This window comes from Rhinolophus hipposideros, assembly GCF_964194185.1.
Source record: "Rhinolophus hipposideros genome assembly, chromosome: 5".
Classification (NCBI taxonomy): Eukaryota; Metazoa; Chordata; class Mammalia; order Chiroptera; family Rhinolophidae; genus Rhinolophus; species Rhinolophus hipposideros.
Window position 1 is genome coordinate 89,180,547 of NC_138051.1, and position 20,683 is coordinate 89,201,229.

General features: G+C 36.8%; 1 protein-coding gene across 2 annotated transcripts in view; it reads right to left on the reverse strand.

Moving 5' to 3' along the window:
- Nucleotides 1–1,275: 1,275 nt before the first annotated feature.
- GALC (galactosylceramidase) overlaps nucleotides 1,276–20,683 on the reverse strand; it is a 49,324-nt gene continuing 29,916 nt past the window's right edge. For both annotated transcript variants that reach the window (XM_081048448.1, XM_081048449.1), the window contains exons 11-17: nucleotides 17,120–17,209; nucleotides 16,274–16,360; nucleotides 14,013–14,163; nucleotides 11,368–11,548; nucleotides 10,110–10,273; nucleotides 8,652–8,728; nucleotides 1,276–4,543 (exon numbers count right to left, since the gene is read on the reverse strand). In XM_081048448.1, coding sequence (XP_080904574.1) covers nucleotides 4,379–4,543; nucleotides 8,652–8,728; nucleotides 10,110–10,273; nucleotides 11,368–11,548; nucleotides 14,013–14,163; nucleotides 16,274–16,360; nucleotides 17,120–17,209 — 915 coding nt within the window. In that variant the 3' untranslated portion in view covers nucleotides 1,276–4,378. The remainder of the gene's footprint in view (nucleotides 4,544–8,651; nucleotides 8,729–10,109; nucleotides 10,274–11,367; nucleotides 11,549–14,012; nucleotides 14,164–16,273; nucleotides 16,361–17,119; nucleotides 17,210–20,683) is intronic.

Consider the following 20,683-nt stretch of genomic DNA (forward strand, 5'->3'; position numbering starts at 1 on the left):
AGGAGATTGGCAGGAAATATTCAAAGTGACGAAAACAAGGACCTACGACCATGACGTATCCAGCAAGTTTACCATTTAAAATCAAAGGACGATAAAGAACTTCCCAGACAAGAACAAGCTAAAAGGAGTTCATCACCAAACCAATATTCTAAGGAATGTTAGAGGAACTGCTTTAAGACAAAAAAATACAAAAATAAAAATTATCAATAATAAAATGGCAATAGTTACATATCTATCGATTACTTTCAATGTCAATGGATTAAATGATTTGATCAAAAATATAGGAGGGCTGAATGGATAAAAAACAAAAACCCTTATATATGCTGCCCACAAGAGACTCACTTCAGATTGAAAGACACACACATTCTGAAAGTAAAAGGATGGAAAAAAGTATTTCATGCAATGGAAATGAGAAAAAAAAAAGTAGGGTAGCAATACCAGACAAAATAGACTTTAAAACAAAAGCTATGAGACAAAAACTCAGTAATCCCACTCTGGGTGTTTATCTGAAGAGACCCAAAATGCTACTCCGAGGGGAGGGGACGTGTGCATCCCTATGTTCATTGCAACATTGTTTACAGTAGCCAAGATGTGGAGGCAGCCTGGGTGGCTGTCAATGGAAGAATGGATAAAGGAGGTGGTACATATATATAATAGACTATTGCTCGGCCATGAAAGGGAATGGGTTCTTGCCATCTTCGGCAGCATGAATATACCTGGAGGGTACTATGCAGAGTGGAGTATGTCAGACAGAAAGACAGATGCAATGTGATTTCACTTATATGTGGAATCTAAAGAACAAAGTAACAAACAAAACAGAAACAAACTCATAGATACAAGGAACATTTTGATGGTTGCCAGATTGGAGGGGGGTTGAAGGAATGGGTGAAAAACTGGAAGGGATTAAGAGGTACAAATTGGTTGTTACAAAGTAGTCATGGAAATGTAGGGTATAGCAAAGGGAATATAATCAATAATATTGTAATAACTGTGCATGGTGTCAGATGGATACTAGATTTATCAGAGTGATAGATGGAAGTGGGGTTGGCGGACAGGGTGAAAAATGTGAAGGGATTAAGAAGTGCAAATTGGTAGTTATAAAATAGTCATGGGGATGTAAAGTAAAGCATAGAGAATATAGTTAATAATATGGTAATAGCTATGTATAGTGCCAGGTGGGTACTAGACTAGTCAGGGGGATCACTTATTAAATTATGCAAATGTCTAACCACTATGCTGTATACCTGAAATTAATACAAAATAATATCAAATGTTAAGTGAATGGAGTTTATTTCTGGATGTACACACATGTGATCAATTGATTTTTGACAAAGGATGGTCTTTTCAACAAATGATGCTGAAAAACATGAATATCCATATGGGGGGGGAAATGAGCCTCAATCCTCATCTCTCATTATATACAAGAATTAATGCAAAATGGATCACAGACTTGAATGTAAAAGCTAAAAACATAACACTTCTAAAAGAAATCAAAGGGAAAAAATCCTTGTAAATTTGGGATCAACAAAGATTTCTTAGGACACCAAAAACCACCTACTATAAATGGAATAAAAGATAAATTAGACTGCCAAATTAAAAGTTTGCTCTCTTCAAAAGATACAGACTTAGAACAATTAACAAAACATATGAGGTCTGACAATTAAGTTCACAAACTCATCCTAGAAAAAGTGCTACATACCTTGTTGCTGAATATCACTACAGTCACCTTCGAAGTACTCCCCTTGGGAAGCTATGCACTGACACGAGCACCTAGTCTGCCCTTCAAAGCAATTTTGGAACTCTTTTTCTGGAATGGCTATTAGAGCCATTGTTGTATTACCCTTGATGTCCTGAATGTCATCAAAATGTCTTCCTTTCAATATTTCCTTTATCTTTGGGTAAAGAAAGAAGTCATTGGGGGCCAGATTAGGTGAGTAGGGAAGGTGTGCCAATATAGTTATTTGTTTACTGGCTAAAAACTCCCTCACAGACAGTACCATGTTAGCTGGTACATTGTGATGATGTAAGAGCCATGAATTGTTGGCGAAAGGTTCAGGTCGTCTAACTTTTTCACGCAGCCTTTCCAGCACTTCCAAATAGTAATCTTGGTTAACTGTTTGCCCAGTTGGTACAAATTCATAATGAATAATCCCTCTGATATCAAAAAGGTGAGCAACGTCGTTGCAACAAGTTCATGTACTTAATTGTCAGACCTAGTATACATGATTTTAAAAAAAGAAACTTGCATCTGGAATATATAAAGAGCTCTTACAACTCATTAGTAAGACAACCCAATTTTTAAAATGAGAAAAAGATATGAACAGACATTTCACACACTAAAATATATGAATGACAAATAAGCCCATGAAAAGGTGCTCAACATCAAATGCACCTGCTACACACCCATAAGAAAGGATTAAAATTAGAAAGAACAACAATATGAAGCATTAACAAGAATGTACAGCAACTGAAACTCTTAAACATTGTGATGGGAGGGTAAAATCAGACAATCATTTTGGAAAACAGTATGGCAGTTTCTTATAAGGTTAAACATATACTTACTTTCCAAAAGGGCCAGCAATTTCACTCCTTGGTATTTACCCAGAAGAAATGAAAACATATGTCCACGCAAAGATTTGCATGCAAATGTTCATAACAGCTTTATTTGTAAGACCAAAACTGGGGGGACAAACAAATTGTGGTACAATCCATATAATGGAATATTCTGAAACAAACAGCAAACCATTGACTAACACAGCAACACAGACAAATCCCAAAAGCATTACGCTGAATGAAAGAAACCATTCACAAAAAAGAAGAGTACATAGTTTATGATGCCAGTTTTAAAGTGTTTTGGAACAAAGAAAACTTATCAGTAGTGATAGAAATAAGATCCACGGTTGCCTGAGATGGGGGTAAGAGGAAATGACTGGTGTACAACAGATGTTTCTGGAGTGATGGGAAAAAAATTGTTTTGATATCTTGGTTGGAGTGTTTGTTGCATAGATGTATCCACTTATCAAGAGTCATTGAACTGTATACTTAAAATGAGAACACTTTATTGTTGTAGATTATACTTCAGGAAAGTTAATTAAAAAAATATGTAGGGATCTGAACTGGAAATCACTTAGACTTGGTTTTAATTTAAAATTTTACTCCGTAATCTAATTTATTCTAATATTTAGTTTCTTGCATTTAATAGCAATACAAAACTCCATATCAGTTTAGCCTATGTTAAACCATTACAAATTCTAAAATTGAAGAATTAGTTCATTGAAGTTTTAAACTTTCATTATAAAGAATTCCAGGATTTACTTTATCCACAGGAATAATTAGAGTTGTTTCTAGGAGGTACACTAATTCTTAAACATAAATTATACTGCATGAGAAATATGCTCATCCATACTTAAATATATCTGTAGTTTAATGAAATAAATGCATCTAACCAAACCAAACACTAGATGATCCAATTCTATGAACTAGTAAATAGATAAGTGTTCCCCTTCTTCCACGTACAAGGAGATAAAAGAATACATTAGCTATTTTAGTCTGTTACCAGTGACATATGAGAAGACAGCCCATGAAAGATAAAATGAAATGAGACAAGAAAATTGCTATCATTTCAGCTTTAGATCTACTTACAGCATTGGCTATATGGGATTTTCTTCTTCTAGCCACCTGGGTAAATGTTCATAGAGAGTTAAAAGGATTATAATACTAAAAGTTGCATCCAAAAGAATTTAAAAATGCAGATAGCCCAATTAATCTGCTAGTATTTATTATTGCAGACATAGCTTTAGAGGTAGTTTATGAATGAGGCATTTTTTCAAATCATCCCACTCATCATATCTATAGTTCAAAAGCATCATCTTAAAAAGGAAAAGAAAAAATACTTTTTAGAACGTATTTTTAGAATAACATGTTGAAGTGGTTTTCAAAAAGCAGCACTTCCAGTGTTCTTCAGCTTCCTTGTACAGCAGCATTACGTTAAGACGAGAACATCGGCTCACTTAGACATACGTCAGCATTAATCCATGCATCTCTGTGATGCCGCGTTATTGGCATCTGCATGATCACTTGCAAATAAGATGGCGAGAGCTGCCCTCAGCATTAACAAAGGCTTCGCGGTCTGGACCACCCTAAGGACGGACCAGTGCACAGTGTGAGTTGTAGGGGACGTCAAAGACTCAAAGACTCACCTGTTTCCCCTTGGAATTAGTTCTAAAAAAAAAATCTCCCTCAGGATTAAGCAGAAATGTATTTTTCTCCCCATTTTCTCTTCATTACTTTTAGCCTCCAAACGGCTCATGTAGTGATCCATCAAAACAAGAATTGGCTCTGAACCAAAACCCAAAAGAAGGAAAATCCAAAGAGTGTCTTATGGTGCTCTGCGCCTAGCAGGGTAGGCTTCCACGTGAAAGTTGTCAAACTGTGCGAATTCAAAGGAGTGGGTTCCAATCGCGGCCCAGCCATTCTTCGGGAAATTCACACGGACGTTGGTCCACAGAGGCTTGCCATTCAACGTGCCAGAGGAGAAATGACCCTGGGGTAGAGAGAAAGGCATCCCTTGGAGACGCTTGAAAAGGATTCTCTCAAGTCTGGTTCCTAATAACGCATAGCCCACGTATTTAGTGGAGCTAATATCCTTCTCACTTAAGACTTACCACAGCAACACACAATTCCAGAAGTTGGAGCAAAAGTTGGAAATACAGGAAAAATTTTCTCAGAGGAAATTCTTATCTACCTGCGTAAATAGTTTCCAAGGTATAAGGAATACCTCAGCATCTCCTTGTACTCCACCAAAATGTTGTAAAAGTGACAAAAATGTAAAACTTTTCATAACATGATTGTAAAAATTTAGACAAGAGTCCACCAAAGTGAAAAAAAAAATTTGTTATTTCTGAGTTGTGGCTAATAGCTACCAGCTCTTAACACATGACTGCTGGAGCCAAACCGTCCTTTTATTGAATGCCTTTTTGTCCCCATGTACAAAATATCACTTCAATGTCATAAGAAAAGCCCATCCTTATGTTAGAAAAACAGTAATCATCAGTGAGGACTGGGGGAAGGAGGAATGTAAGAAGTTTAAGAAGGGAAATATCCATAGAAAGGACTCACTGGTCACTGACAGAGAAAGACAAAATAATGTCCTCTTCAGATGGCTGTCATTCCTAGCTGGCTAAGTGCTTTGCACACAAGTAAGCAGTAAATGCTAGCTTGCTCTTATTATTATGATAGCACATCTATGAGCATACTTTCACAGCATGCCAATTACAGCTAAACATTTATAACTAGCTCATTTCCAAGGACCAAAAGCTAAAGATCCAAAGCATTAGGCCAAGACCCAAAATAAAATTTGCGTTAAAGTCGTATAATGCAATGGGCCTTAACTCAGTTACTGTGTTTTACAGATGGAGATACTGAGACTTCAGATTGAAAATCAGAGCCACGTACATTCCCATCACTACACACATGCACAGCTACCTTCAGCTCTAAAAGTGCTTATTGAACATCTTCTGCCACATAGGGAGCAGTAAATGCTAACACTAAGCCAAGGACTCATATACACAAATCATATTAAGCACAAACCTGGTGTAACAGTACCTCATCTCTGCTTCCCACCCCGGCCCCTCGCTCCCCAGGTGTCAGCCAACCTGGCCTCCTGGCTGCTTTTCACACAAGGCCAGTACAGGGGCCGCATCTGCTCAGATTGCTCTTCTCATCATTCCGGTCTCTGTTCAAACATACCCCCTGGCCTCTCTATCTAGAGAATCCAGGCAGGGGAGCCACTTTATCTCATTGCCCCATTTTTTCTTCAATTTTTAATTTATTTATTTATATACAAGTTTACTGTCTTAGAACAGGTGGGTGTCAGCCAACTATGGCCCAGAGGCCAGCCACCTCCTGTTTTTATAAATAGAATTTTGTTGGAACACAGTTGCACCCGTTCATTTACCTATTATCTATGGCTCACTACACAAGCAGAGTTGAGTAGCTACAACACAGACCACAAGGCTCACAAAGTGTAAAACATTTGCTCTCGGGCCCTTTACGAAAAAGTCTGCCAACCTCTGTCCTCGCAGAACACAGGCTCTAAGAAAGAAGGACCCCTGTCCGTCTCTCTCATTGCTACATCCCTAGCACTTAGGGAAGTGCACACAGTAAATGCTTAATAAAAATGTGTTAAATGAAAGAATAAAAACCATTTAACCCTAAATCAGCCTGACAGAAGATACCTCCGTTTTACAGATAAAAATTAACAGAAGCTCGAAAAAGGTGAAATACTTGCTAGAAGTCTCAGGATTTGTCAGCAAGAAAATAGGAATGCTGGTCTATCTGGTCCCAAACACACCTACGCCTGAGAATATTATCTTAAGTCATTAAATAGAAAAGTAAATGTACTAGAATAGCAAAGATGATTCTGAAAAAGAAATGATAAGGTACAGCATAGGGAATATAGTCAATGATATCGTAATAACTACATATGGTGTGAGGTGGGTAATAGACAAATCGTGGGGATCACTGTAAATTATATAAATGTCTACTATGCTACACCTGAAACTAATATAAAATAATATCAAATGTCAACTGTAATTGAAAAAAACAATTTTTTTTTTAAAGAAGAATGAGGAATTCGCCCACCAGATAGCCACACATTCATTCAACGAGTATTCACTGGGCTCTGGTGGGACAGTGTGTGTGCCAGGCACCTTCCCAAGTGCTGGAGAGCCAACGGTGCTTAAAGCAGGTAGAGGCCTGTCATTGTGGAGCTGTATTCTAGTGCAGAGAGTAGGACGGACACAAACAATCAGCAGAATGTGTGTGATGTCAGGAGGTAATAAGAGCTTTGGAGAAAAATAAACCAAGAGAAGAAGGACAGAGTGAAATGAGTGCTATTTTATCTAAGGTGGTCGGGAAAGAGCTCTGAAGGAAGGAATTGAGTGAGCCGTGTAGTCAAAGATTTTAGAAGTTAACACAATTTAAAGTGTCATATTGGAAAATAATAAACAAACAAATATAAAGAACACAGAAATGTTCAAAAACAAGCCTATGCACATATGATGATTTGTTACATCAAAAAAGTGACCTTCAAATCACGGGCAAAAGGACAGTCTTAATAAATGATGATAGCTATCTATCCATTTGTTTTAGAAAAATTATATTGGGCTCTTCCCTTTACAAATGACAGATAAATTCCAGAAGGATTAAAGACTTAAACATAAAAAATAAAAAAATAAAATCCTAAACTTTGTTTAGTTTGGGGGGGAAAAAATGTTCCTAACCTAAAGAAAGGAGAAGGCCTTCTTAAACCAAAATAAAACATAAAAGCAATAAAAAAAAAGGGAAATATTTGACAATACCAAAATTTAAAATTTCCATTCATGAAACATGCCATCAGCAAAATTAAAATACGCATCATGAGAGAACAGAAGAAAATATTTGTGACACATATAACAGACAATGGATTACTACCCAGAATATACAATAAATTCATACAGATCCATCAGAAAAAGACAACACAATAGGAAAATGAGGAAAGAATGTTAATGCATAATTTCAGAGAAGAGAAACTACAAATAGCCAATAAATATAAGACGTGTAAAATCCCTAATTGTCAAGGAAATACAAATCAGGTCTGTTAGTTTGAAAAAAAATCTCTAAAACTGTATAATATCAAATATTATTGTAACTGCTATAAAAATTGAGTTTGGCTAGCAAACTTTAAAATGCAATTGCACTTCTCAACGTCTGCCTAAACAAATAACAGGATATGTGCACCCCAAGAGGCACATAAGAGATCCCTCCCCTCTATCTACAAGTAAAGGCAGCCCTTACTGCCTCAGTTCACTAGAAAAGGGAGGAACGAGGAACAAAAGTATGCCCATCAAGTGTGACATAGTTAAATAAACTATGTTACATCCAAACCAGATAGTCAATACATTTTGATACAGCCTGAAGAATTAGTATTGTCATTTCTTTTGGCTGGGTAAAAGAAGAGAACAAGTTCAAAAAGTTATTTGAATTCCCTTTTTAATCCCTATTATAATCTGAACAAAATTATGATAGGACTATCTTGGTAGAGAGCAGTATATTATACAGAAGAATCTCTCCACGTAACATCCCTTGGAAGCATGCCAATCAATAACTCATGATCAAACAGTGATTCTGACAAACATTTTTAGGTGCCATGGTACTAAAATTAATCTGGTATCTCATCTGACAAACATATTCATGGAAACCAGCTTCTAAAATATTGTGCTGACAGTCGAAAACCAAATTATTTTCAACCATCAAAAATAAATGTATGTGACTTTGCTTGTACCTATAAGCTCCAATTATAATCTTGGTTCAGGCAATTTGAAAAAATAGTTCAATTGTTGACTTTATCTACCAATTACTCCTGAGTTTAAAAAACAAAAACAAAACTTTAAAAAATACTGGGGTGATAGAGTCACCTGCTGATGGTTCTCATGTGGGTTTACCGTGACACATACTATCATCCTAGGGAGGAATGATTTGCTGGTATCATGGCAAATTCTCTGCCTATTTCCATTATTTTATCAATTTTCCCCTCTCATTTGGTAACAGAAAATAGAAAGGTACAAGAAAAGAACATTTTACCTGCAGGCATTCTGATCACCAATACTTACCTTAATAGTTAAAGTGAGTGTATACCATTCTTGTGCTGTAACTTCAGCTTTTCCTAAAGCATATATGATCCATCCAGCTGTAACACAAAATGATTATCTTAATTGACATATTTCTAAAATCTAAATCACAGACTCACATAAGTCAAGGGGGTTCTCAGGTGGCATTTGTATGTAGTAAAGTCAGCCTCAATAAAGACCTACATTTCCAGATCTCACCTAATTTAAAACAAAACATCCTTCATTCATGCGCACATCGAACAAGCATGTATTAAGCTGCTAAGCTGAGCTCACAAGAGAACCAGTGAAGTCAACTCACAAACCAACTACAGTATAATGCATTAGCACCAATGGTTCCGGGATATACTTATACCTGATTGGACTTAATATGGACAATAAGGAGTATCAAGGACTCCCATAAGATTTCTAACTGGTATAATTGATCACATGGTAATAGCATTCACTGAGAATTAGAGAGAGAAGATAATGAGTTAATTTTTGGATGTATTATACTTGAGTGCCAGAGAGAAACACAGAGATGTCGAGTGGGCAGTTTAAAACACAGAGCCGTGGGGGCTGAAGACACAGATTTAAATTCCTACTTCCAATCCTGCCTAACTCACTTTGAGACCTTGGGCAAATCAATTAACCTCTCTGGCTCCCTGTTATGGGATAGAAAGTACAGGTACCTTCTAGATCAGTCACACCATGATTATGTCATTTCTACTCTAATGTTAATTACTACCCACTCCCTCTGATTTTTATTCTATTTATGGGGCCCTTTTCACCTGAGGAAGAGGCAATAGTAGCAAACTATAAGAGAAAAAAGTTTTTATTAATGTGAGAGGGAAGTCAAGAGACTGAGAATCAAGAAGAGTGACCACCAATAAGGTCTAGTTTCAACAGAGCAGTGTGCTTCCCAAAACCAAAGGGAAGTGGATGGAATTCAACTTGTACATGGTCTACGCACCTATTCTGGATAAAATACTAGTCTACATAAGACAAGGGCTGTTCAGATGAATGAGAAAAGTCAAGCTATTTTCAAATTTTAACTACATTAGGAAACAGGATTACTCCATTTTAAGCAAATCAGTTCTTGTTATATTTCCATGAGCACCGAGACAACATTCTCACGGTCTTGCTTTTATTTACAGTGTTTCCAGAGCATTCTCTCCCTGCTCCCACCATCTCATCCCAGTCTATGCAAACCCTACCCTGACAGCCCGGCTCAACTCTACAATATCTGAGAAAGCTTTGCCCCATTTTCTCCTTTACTGAGTTGCCTCTCTCTGCACTAATTAATTAACTTATAATTTTGAATTGTTTAGTATTTGTGTATGTGTGTTGAATCTTTTCCCAATTAGCTGTTCAAGCACCTTTCATTACTCCCATAGGTAACAAGCAGATGCACCCAGCGACATATTACCTAGTAAGTTAGGTGCCATAGAAGAAGTCACTGACCTAGATCACCTGTAACTCGGTAGGTGCCATTTGCAAAAATCCAGAAGAAAACGCCTCTGGCACTTCTAATCCATATGCCACCTTTATTTACTCTTCCGGCAATGAACACACCTCCGTTTTCAGGGGTCTCTATGTAAACATCACACTTGATCCTCATATTGGACCTGCAGAATGAAACTGTTGGTTAGGGCTTTTAATCATGCCATTCCGAGAATAGCACAAATGTGTCATCATCTCACAGCCACGTGTTTCCAAACTTCTAATTGAGGTGAAGATATGATTTGCTAGGTCTGTGCTTGTAGCAGGAATGGGTTTCAAGAGTCTTCACGGATGATGGTTTTAAGTTTTACATGACTCAAGTCATTTCATTGCCTCTTTTAGTGAGTTACTGGCAAATAACATTTACTGCTTTTAAGTTTCTGAATACATTTCTTGTCTTTCTATAATCAAACTACTTCTCATCCTAATATTAAAGGCACCACTTTTTTCTAGGAATACAGAAAAGGTAAGTTTCAACACAATTCCGAACAAATAGGTTTATTACATTTCCATCAGCAAACAGAAGCAGTGAAGACAAAGCTAGGGACTCTGGGAGAACATAAAGGACTTCGGGGCTAATTTTTACATTTAAGCCTAATAAGACTTAAAAACTCCAGAAGAAAGACCTAAAATTATTTGTCTGCAAAGACAGAGTCAACTCGATCTTGGCTCTACAGCAGGGTTTTCAAACTTGAGCAGCACTGAAATCCCCTGGAGGACTTGTTAAACTCAGTGTGCTGGCCCCACCCCACAGGGTCTGATTCCGTGGGTGTAGGGTGGGTGCCTTGAATCTGTTGTCACCTGGTAAATACATTTTCTACAAAGGCTAAAAACACTGTAATTGCAGTGTGGATCCAGCAGGTGGCAACACTAGATCAACAAATCAACATTTCAGCAACAGGAAAACAGAAACGACACGCAAATCACAGTCTGTTTATAAATACTCAGTTATGATTGGGTCCAAAAGTCCTCAGTTTTTATATTAAAATCAGTCTGCTCCTGCAATCATTACTATTAAACCGGGCAAATCTGAGAAAGGAAACTGAAGTAGCAAAACAATTGGCTAGTTGGTGGCCACCGTGATATTTAATAATTATCCCACGCTTCCTAGGTTCTAGGACAAGGAGGGCTGTGGAACAGTCTTTGCTTCGGAATGTACCTGACAACATTACAAGGTTATTTCAGTCGGATCTACATTAAGAACACCAGTTTTACATACCATGTGTAATCTCCTATAACACTGATCGTGTGGGACGCGTCGGCAGCCCAGGTAACGGGGCGCTGATTGAGAACTTGGCGTAGTGTGAAGCGGTGCTCTCCAGGGTCTTCGGTGTTCATGAAGTATTCAAACACGCCAGTCTGATCAGCAAAATTAGGAGCTTCACTGAAAAACGGGTAATCTGTTCAGAACATAATAAATTCTCTGTTTAATATCAAATCCCCACAGAATCTTTCCTCGCTCACATTATACGGTACATTCTGAAACACTTTAAAAAGTTTTAAAGGAGTAAATGATACTTATCACCAAAGTTTAGGGTTCAGGTTAATAAAGAGATACTGATTTTTATATCATCCTTATTAAATTATCATACAGATCATTCCTGTATGGTAATTTAATAAGGATGATATAAGAATCAGTTTGACACACAGACTTTATTAATTTAATCCGTGCAATTAATTGCTTAAGAGGAAAGATCATGAATTCTGGAGTAAGACAGATCTGGGTTCAAATTCTAGCTCAGTCATTCCCTTTGGGCAAGTTGCTTAAAGCTCTGTTTTTTCTCAAGTTTCCTCATTTCTATGTGGGGTAGAGGACAAGAGTAAAAAATGAACGTACATAGGGAGACCACCTCAGGGATGATGTAGATGCCTGATCACTGCACTGTACTCCTGAAGCTGAAGCTGAACGATAACGAATGTCAACTACAATTTTATGTATATATGGTTACATATATATGTATATGTGTGTATACATATGTGTATATATATATGTGTGTGTATATATATATAGTTACAAGAAGTGGAGGTATAATAGCATTAGGAACAGAGACAGTGGAAATGTAATGGCTGTGTGCGATGTCAGAGGGGTAGTAGATGGGGGAGGGGAGTTATCACTGTGTGAGGGATATAAATGATAAATGTCTATTACATTGTTTTGTGCACCTGAAACTAATTTTAAAAAAAGCTATCAGGAGGAATCACAAAATATATACATGTAACCACTGGGGAAAAAAAATGAATGTACATAAGTTTTTAAGCCAGCACCTAACAAGGGCTCAATAAGAGATAGTTTTGTTATTTCTAATACCTGTCAAACAAGGTTCTAAATCACTGGTCAGTCATCACAGCTAGAAAAGGCGTACTATGCCAAACACAGAATTTAGAAATTACAAATTTTCTTCTATTTCTAAAATGGAATAAAAACCGGTTTTGAGCTTAAGCTATCTATCAATCTCTTCTTAGTTTTATTAAATTATACTCTCATGATGATGAAGGATATAGAAGAGCAATTTTATTCGCAATATCTTATAGCTATTTTGCACTTCATGATTTTCCAAGGGTTTTCACATTCATCACATCATTTCAGATGTTAAGAACCATATAAAGTAGTTCCAAAGCCTTTAATTTTTAGTTTTTAGTTTATCATGTAGCCAATAATGCATTACATTTTAGATGTGAAGGCTTAGAAATGCCCTTCAGTCTTCAGGTTACAGAATACATAGTTTTGGTGTTGGCTGAAGTTCTTCAATCTCATAAACTAGGCCGGCTCCCGCTCAGACTCCTCATCCACTGAAGGCAGAAGAGTTACCTTTACTAACAGAGAACTGAGCAACCAATTGCTAGGACATTCGTGGTTGACAAAATTAATGGGTTCATCTAAGAAGTCATTCCAGAGAGCTGTAAGAAAACACAGCACCAAGCTCCCCTGAGGGCCACTACTGTCTGTGTTAGCCAAAGAACTGAGAGGATTCCAGTTCAAAGGGCCTTATACTCCACTCAACCAGGAGCTCATTTCCTGGGAAGGGGAGCTAAGACCCCGTGGCAGTGACCATGGGGAGGAGGTGGTAGGAGTCTCCACTAGTGGTGGAACGAGTAGCCCTCAGGCAAAAGGCAGTTTGAGTCTCTCTAGCAATGTCAATCTCCCTCACTACTTCTTTTCTACAGGTCCTAGGAGCAGAGAAAAGAGCCACCTGACCCTGTCTGTGAGTTCGTAATGCTATATAACGACACTTAAAAGTCACCAAGTTTTGTTGCTTGCTGAGTGATCTAGGAAAATAACCACAATGCACTGCCTTCTAACTCTTCAAACAGTTTTCCTAAATTGCCTATAATCAAAAGCTTTTTCTAATAGCTTTAGGGCAGATCTTCCCAGAAACCCAGGAGAGAGCAAATTTAAAACTCCCAAACCTCACTAGACAATGAGTTGGATTACCCAAGGATAACAGAACTTCCCATCAGCGCTCAGTCTGCTAGCACTGAGGGAAGACATGTGTTAATGTGCCTTAACCTCCACACAAAAGGGCCATGTCAATAATGGCTTTCATGGCATATGGACAACAGGGCTTAGCAATGTGTCACGAACCATAAGTTTCACCCCAAAACAAGTTAAAATGATAGCTTTCATTCTTACAGTGTCCTCTATGTTTTTTCTGGCACTGAAAAATACAAGGTCCTCAAGTTGAGATTTACCGTGAAATAACACAAAAGTTAAGTCTCGTTTACCGCATAGAGATTTAGAGCTAAATGAATGTACTTTTCACAGCCACTCTGTCATGCACTGGCTTGTCCAGGTAGAAATCTTCCCACTACTGTTAAAAATGAAAACAAAGTTAAGTTTTAGTGGGGGTGAAAAAAAAAACTTACCGACATTGAAATCGTCCTTATAGATACGTGGGAAGGGCTGGGACTTGGGAGGCAGGGGATAGCTGCCTTTGCTACCACTGGTGAGCGTCGTGAGTGTGAATAGCTCGTCCTCTTGCAGTTCAAGGGTGAAACTGCCATTGCTGTCCAGGAGCTGAAAGAGAAAACATCGGGTTCTAGGATAGGTGCTTTCGCTCATCTTATTTGGGCAAAACAGCTTTTTAAAAAACTAAGCTTAAAGATAAGCCAAACTCATTTTTGTTTACATATCCTAACCATTTGTAAAGGGCACACCCAATATCAAGACCCTTGGAATATTTTTAAAGTTATTTTGTAGACTTTATAAAATTATACTTTATGGAAAGTATTTTAAAAGCATTTCACTACATGGAGAGAAGGGAGTCTGGATGAACCCCAAATCTATTTCTATTGGCCTGCTCTTTTCCATTAGACTGTAAGCTCCTTAAAGTTTATATACATTCAACACACATAACTAAGAAAACTGCTTATTTTTTAAGACTTTACTAATTTTTTTACTAAGGTACAAGAATCCATAAAAATCTCACTGTTGACCCAGGTATTACTCACATAAAACCTTTTACTATTAAGAAAACAATGTCCAAATTATTGTATGTTCAATATGTATTTCCATTAGCAAGTTAGGTTTATATCACATTTGTGATCTTAGCAACTCAATCACTTTGAGGCACAATTTCCTCATCTACAAAAAGAGGGGGCAAGTACATACTTCATTGGGCTATAGTGGGGATTAAATGAGATAATGTATATAATAAAGTGCTCTTAGCTCAGTGTGTGACCTTCAAGAAACACGCCCTCTATCATACCTGTTCTAGGCTAAATGTAGACCTCTTAAGACACTGGAATTTGCATTAGATGTATGACCATTTTATGAAATTTGAGCAGCTTTGTTTTTCTACTTTGAACTAAAGGAGTTTATACCATATCTTTGCTTTAATAATAAATTACTGGTCAGATCTATGAAATATCTAATACCATACTCTTGCTCCGAAATAACCCCAAATTATATTATTTTTCCCATGAGGAGAATCAATTTTATTATGTTATTTCTAACAATTGGTTGCATAAAAAGTACAGACCATTCTCTTTTTTTTGGAATGTAATATATAATGGGTGTTCAACTATTGACAGTGACTGGTGGATTCACAGAATATTAATGATTACCAGGAAAAGTAGCAGATCTATGACACTAGGTAAAGTAATGCACTTGACTAGGCCAATTCACTCTTTGAAACATTTCCCGAGAAACCATCACGTACTAAGCACTAGAGTAGGCACCTGAGGTAAAAAATTAAATAAGGCCGGGTTTCAGTCCTCAAAGGGTCTAGTGTCATGGGAAAGTGTTTAGATAAGCATATATTCCTACGTGGCTGTGAGCTAAGACTGGTGGTAACGCCCCAAAGTGACACCTGAGCTGAGTCTTGAAGAAGAATGTCAAAGACATGTGGAGAAGGCATCCTAAGAGGAAGAAACAGCATGTGCACAGTCACAGAAGTAATTGAATTGGCATGCCAGGCTCTGAAAAATGCAAGAAGTTTAGTCTGTGAGGCCAGGTTAGTAGGAATGTGTCAGAATGTGTTCCATGTGTCTAGAAAGGAAGGCAGTGTTTTACCTCTTGAGAAGATCACAAGGGTCACGGGCTATACTAAGGGGTGTGAACTTAGAGGAAAAATCACTGAGGCCCTTTGAGCAAGAGATTGATAAAAATCAGATCTGCAGCTTAGACACATCACTTCGGTGGCAGTGTGATGGACGGATGGCCCGGAGAGAGTCAGATTGGAACCTAGATAAACAGGAGGTTGTTTCCAAAATCCAGGAAAGAGATAATGAGGAACTGAAGCAAGCAGAAGGAACGGAGAATAAGGAACAGGTAAGAGAAATGTGGATGATAGAATTGACTACACTTAATTAGTGGTAGCATAGAAAGGGTGAGTGGGAAAGACAAAGTTTCAAATGAGACTCAAATTTCTGAGTTGGGTAGTCAAGTGACAGTGGTGCCATTCACCAAGGCAAACTAAATACCTAAAAAAACAAATACACCTATAAAACACAATCTTCTATATTGCCATGAAGAAGGTTTCTATTTAAAAAAAAATACTGCTGGGGACAACTTTATCTCTATTATGCTTCAGCCATAAAATCAGTTATAAACTAAAACATTCTTAATTGTTAATCAAATTTCTTTTCCCTTTTACTGTTCAAAATATAGGAATTTTGAAAGCTACCCATAGAGAATCCAGTTGTTTAAAAAGAAATCTCTCAGATGGTTTTCCAAGCTTGGTAGACCACACCTGTAGCTCTGGTATTTTACTCTGAGGAGAAAACACACAAAAAGACAGAGTTAAGTGGTTTATCACACCCTCTTTGAGAATTTCCAAAATCAGTACCAGCAAGAATAAACTAATGACAATATGCACTCTATTTCTATTTACCAAAAGACCCACTTTGAATTTTAAATAGTAGCATTTTGAAAGGAGGAAGGTATTATTCAAGCAAATATTTTATTTTCTGTAAATCGACAGACTTTTGGCAAATATTTAAAAAGATTTTAGTGTCTTTGTTTCAAAGACACTCATTACTGTACCTGTGTTAAAAGCTCTTTAAGAATGTCCTGGTATTAAAAAATAATTCTCATGCAATTAGTAGTCCGGAAGTGTACTGTATTTTCTGTATTTAAATCTAACAGTAGGTAGAAATAGCTAGAATCTGGTTTAGTGGTGTGTGTGTGTGTGTGTGTGTGTGTGTGTGTGTGTGTGTGTGTGTTTTGTACAGAGTACTGCAAAGATAAATGTTTGAAAGTTCCTTACGTAACATAATTGATGCTTCGACCAATAAGAATGACTTTCTTACAAGTGATTCTGGTTGTGTTTCAAAGCCATGGAGTTTTACCTCCTAGTGGCTTCTATAGTGTTTGACTAAAAAACCAATCAGCAGATAGAAGACACCAGGCATTTATCCATTCATATGCAAACTCTTAATAACCATAATATAAGACTTCATTTAAGAACTGCTAGCCTGTGATAAAATATATAAATTCTCAAAAGAAAATAATGCCCCACATATTTACTTACAAAAGAGCCCTTAAGAACGAAGGTAGCAAATTGGTGTGACACATTGAAATAAGGAAGAAGTGGCCGTATACACTTAGAATGCGTATGGCTCTGAGGAGAGAAAAAAAATAAAATCACTAAGTTATCCAAATGATGTACAAAGCATCTTACGGGGAAAAATTAAACATGTAGTGCCCCAAGATTAACAGAAATGGCACACAAATAAGTTTATTTCTAATTTTTAAAGACATTTTTTAATATAACCTTTATTCAATGTGTATTGTGTCTGCCTAGTCAAAGTCAAGCTCATTGGCATTTTGACTGAGTCAAACTTTTAATTCATAGCTAAATACCTGTCATTTCACAGCACACACAGATTAATTTTTATGTTATAACTATTTTCCAAGTAAAATACATCAACTAAAAAGCAAATGCTTGGGATGCTTTTACTGAAAAGGCATCTCATCTAAGTACAACCTTCAAGTACACAACTAAATTCAGCTAAATAGATATAACAAGTAGTTCTCACATTTCCAACATAATTTTTTACTAAATAGTCACTACTATGGGCTTGAATCAAAAGAAGTATGCACCATAATCCCTACTTAAAGAGACTCAACAATCACAGAGCACTAGAAGTATAAGGTTCTGGGCCAGGCTTCATAGAAAATAAAAAAATTACAATTATTATTAGAGATGTTAATACCCTATCCTCAGCAATTGATACACAGCCAGACAGAAAATCAACAAGAATACAGGCAATTTGGACAACCCTACCAAGCAAGTAACTTAGATGTCTACTAGACTGGATGGATATCTATAGATCATGTCATCCAGCAACAACAAAATGTATATTCCTTTCAAGTGCACAAAGAACATTTACGAAGATATACCATATTCTTACCCATAAAAGAAGTCTCAGTAAATTCAGAAATATTCAAGTCACACAAAGTATGTTCTCTAACCATAATAGAATTAAATCACAAACGAGTAACAAAAAAACCTGTGAAAAAACTCCAAAATATTTTAAAACAAACAAATTTCTAAATAATCCATGGCTCAAAGAAAAAATGAAAAGGGAAATTAGAAAGAATTTTGAGCTGTATGAAAATAAAAATAATGTATTAACATTTGTGGGATGCCACTACAGCAGAACTTAGGAGAAAATTTATAGCACTAAACACCTAGATTAGAAAAGAAGAAAGGATTTGAGACGTCAGCTTCCAACTGAGGTTACTATGAAAAGAGAAACAAATTAAAACCAAAGTAAGCATAAGAAATAAAATAATAAAAATCAAAGAACAAACCAATTAAACAAAACCCAGAAAAACAAGAAAGAATAATCAAGAAATCAAAATCTGATTCTTTGAGAAAATCAATAAAATAGATAAACTTCAAAATGTTAAATATAGAGTTACCAACTGACCCAGTAATTCCACTCCTCAATATTTATTTACTCAAGAGAAATGAGAGCACATGTCCACAGAAAAACTTATACACAAATGTTAATCTCAGCATTATTCAGAATACCCACAAATTGAAAACAACTCAAGCATAATCAACTGATAAACGCATAAACAAAATGTCATATATCCATACAATGAAATATACAGGCATAAAAATAATGAAATACTGATATAGAACTATGAAAACATTAAGTGAAGGAAGTCAGACACAAAAAGCCACAGATTGTAGAATTCAATTTTTATGAAATGTCAAATCCACAGAGATAAAAAGTAGACTAGCAGTGGATCGGCTGGATGGCTCAGTTGGTTAGAGCACTAGCTCCGACCAAGGGAGTTGCCAGTTAGATTCCCACATGGGCCAGTGAGCTGCACCCTCAGTAACTAGACTGAAGACAACGAGCTGCCCCTGAGCTTCCGGAGGGGTGGCCAGATGGCTCAGCTGGTTAGAGCGCGAGCTCTTAACAACAAGGTTGCCAGTACAGTTCCCACATGGGATTGTGGGCTGTGCCCCCTGCAACTAAGATTGAAAACAGCGACTGGACTTGGAGCAGAGCTGCGCCCTCCACAACTAGATTGAAGGACAATGACTTGGAGCTGATGGGCCCTGGAGAAACACACTGTTCCTCAATATTCCCCCCACCAAAAAAAAAAAGTAGACAAGTGGTTGCCAGGGGATGACGGAATAGGAAGTGATTGCTAATGAGTATGTGGTTACCTTTTGGGGTGATGAAAGTGTTCTGGAATTACATAGTTGCACAACACTGTGAATACACTAAAAACCACTGAACTGGACACTTCAAAGGGTGAATTTCATAGTATGTGTATTAAAGTTCAACTTAAAATTTAATTAATATAATTCATTAATTTAGCAAACAAACAAAAAACCATATGATGCTTCCAATAAATACAGAAAAAACGTGACAAAATCCAACATCCATTCATGATTAAAAAACAAAAATATAGGAATAGAGTAGAACTTCATCCTGATAAAGGATGTGTATGGAAAACATCATACTTAATGGTAAAAGACTCAATGCTTTTCTCCTAAGATCAGACAAGACAGGGATATCTGCTCCCACTGCTGCCGTTCAACATTGTATTGGAGATTCTAGCCAGTCCAATCAAGCAAGAAAAAGAAATAAAACATATTCATATTGGAAAGGAAGATGTAAAATTATTTTTATTTGCAGATCATCTATGAAGAAAATCCCATGGAATTTACAAAAAACGTTATTAGAATTATACATGAGCTTAGCAAATTGGCAGAAAACAAGATCATTATACAAAAACCTGTATTACTATACATTAGCCACTAATAAAATTAAAATTTTTAAAAATATTATTTACAATAGAATTGAAAATGTGAACTAGCTAAAATTTTGACAAAAGATGTGTACACTGAAAACTACAAAATACTGTTGAGAAATTAAAGAAAACTTAAATAAGTCTGAGGATATGCCTAGTTAATGGGTTGAAAATCTTGATGTTCTTCAGATATCAATTGTCCCCAAATTGGTCTAGAGATTCAAGGCAATCCCAATCAAAATCTGAGCAGGCTTTTTTTTTTCTTTTTTGTAGAAATTGACAAGCCGATTCTAAAATGCACATGGCAATGCAAATAACCTAGAATTGCCAAAACAACTTTGAAAAAGAACGGAGCGGGCTAATGATACCTGTTTCTAGGAATTATTATATATACAGACTGAAAAGATGCACAAAAAGTCTTCTATGAGCTTCCCTTTCCTGACTAAAAGCAGCAACCTGTAGGAAATAAGTCTGCCATAAATTCCTCTTCAGGCTGGATCTACCCCCAGAAACAAGGAATAAGAATAACACCTACAGCAAGTCTCCAGCGTTATGGCCCTGAAGGAGAGGAAACGACCACTCATCCCAGTACACTCAAACACTATCACAGATTTTTTTATCCTTTGTTCTCCTGAAAACCCATTTTTATTTCCAAAGTCATTTATTTTCCGTAAGTGCCCCTTCTACCTGTCCCCATTTTCTATTAAACTAGGTCTACAAACCCAAATTCTAATCACCCCTATGAGTTACTCATCACTGGGTTTCTCCCACATGTCTGTGCATTGCATGCACAAATAAATTTTTTTGTTTTCTC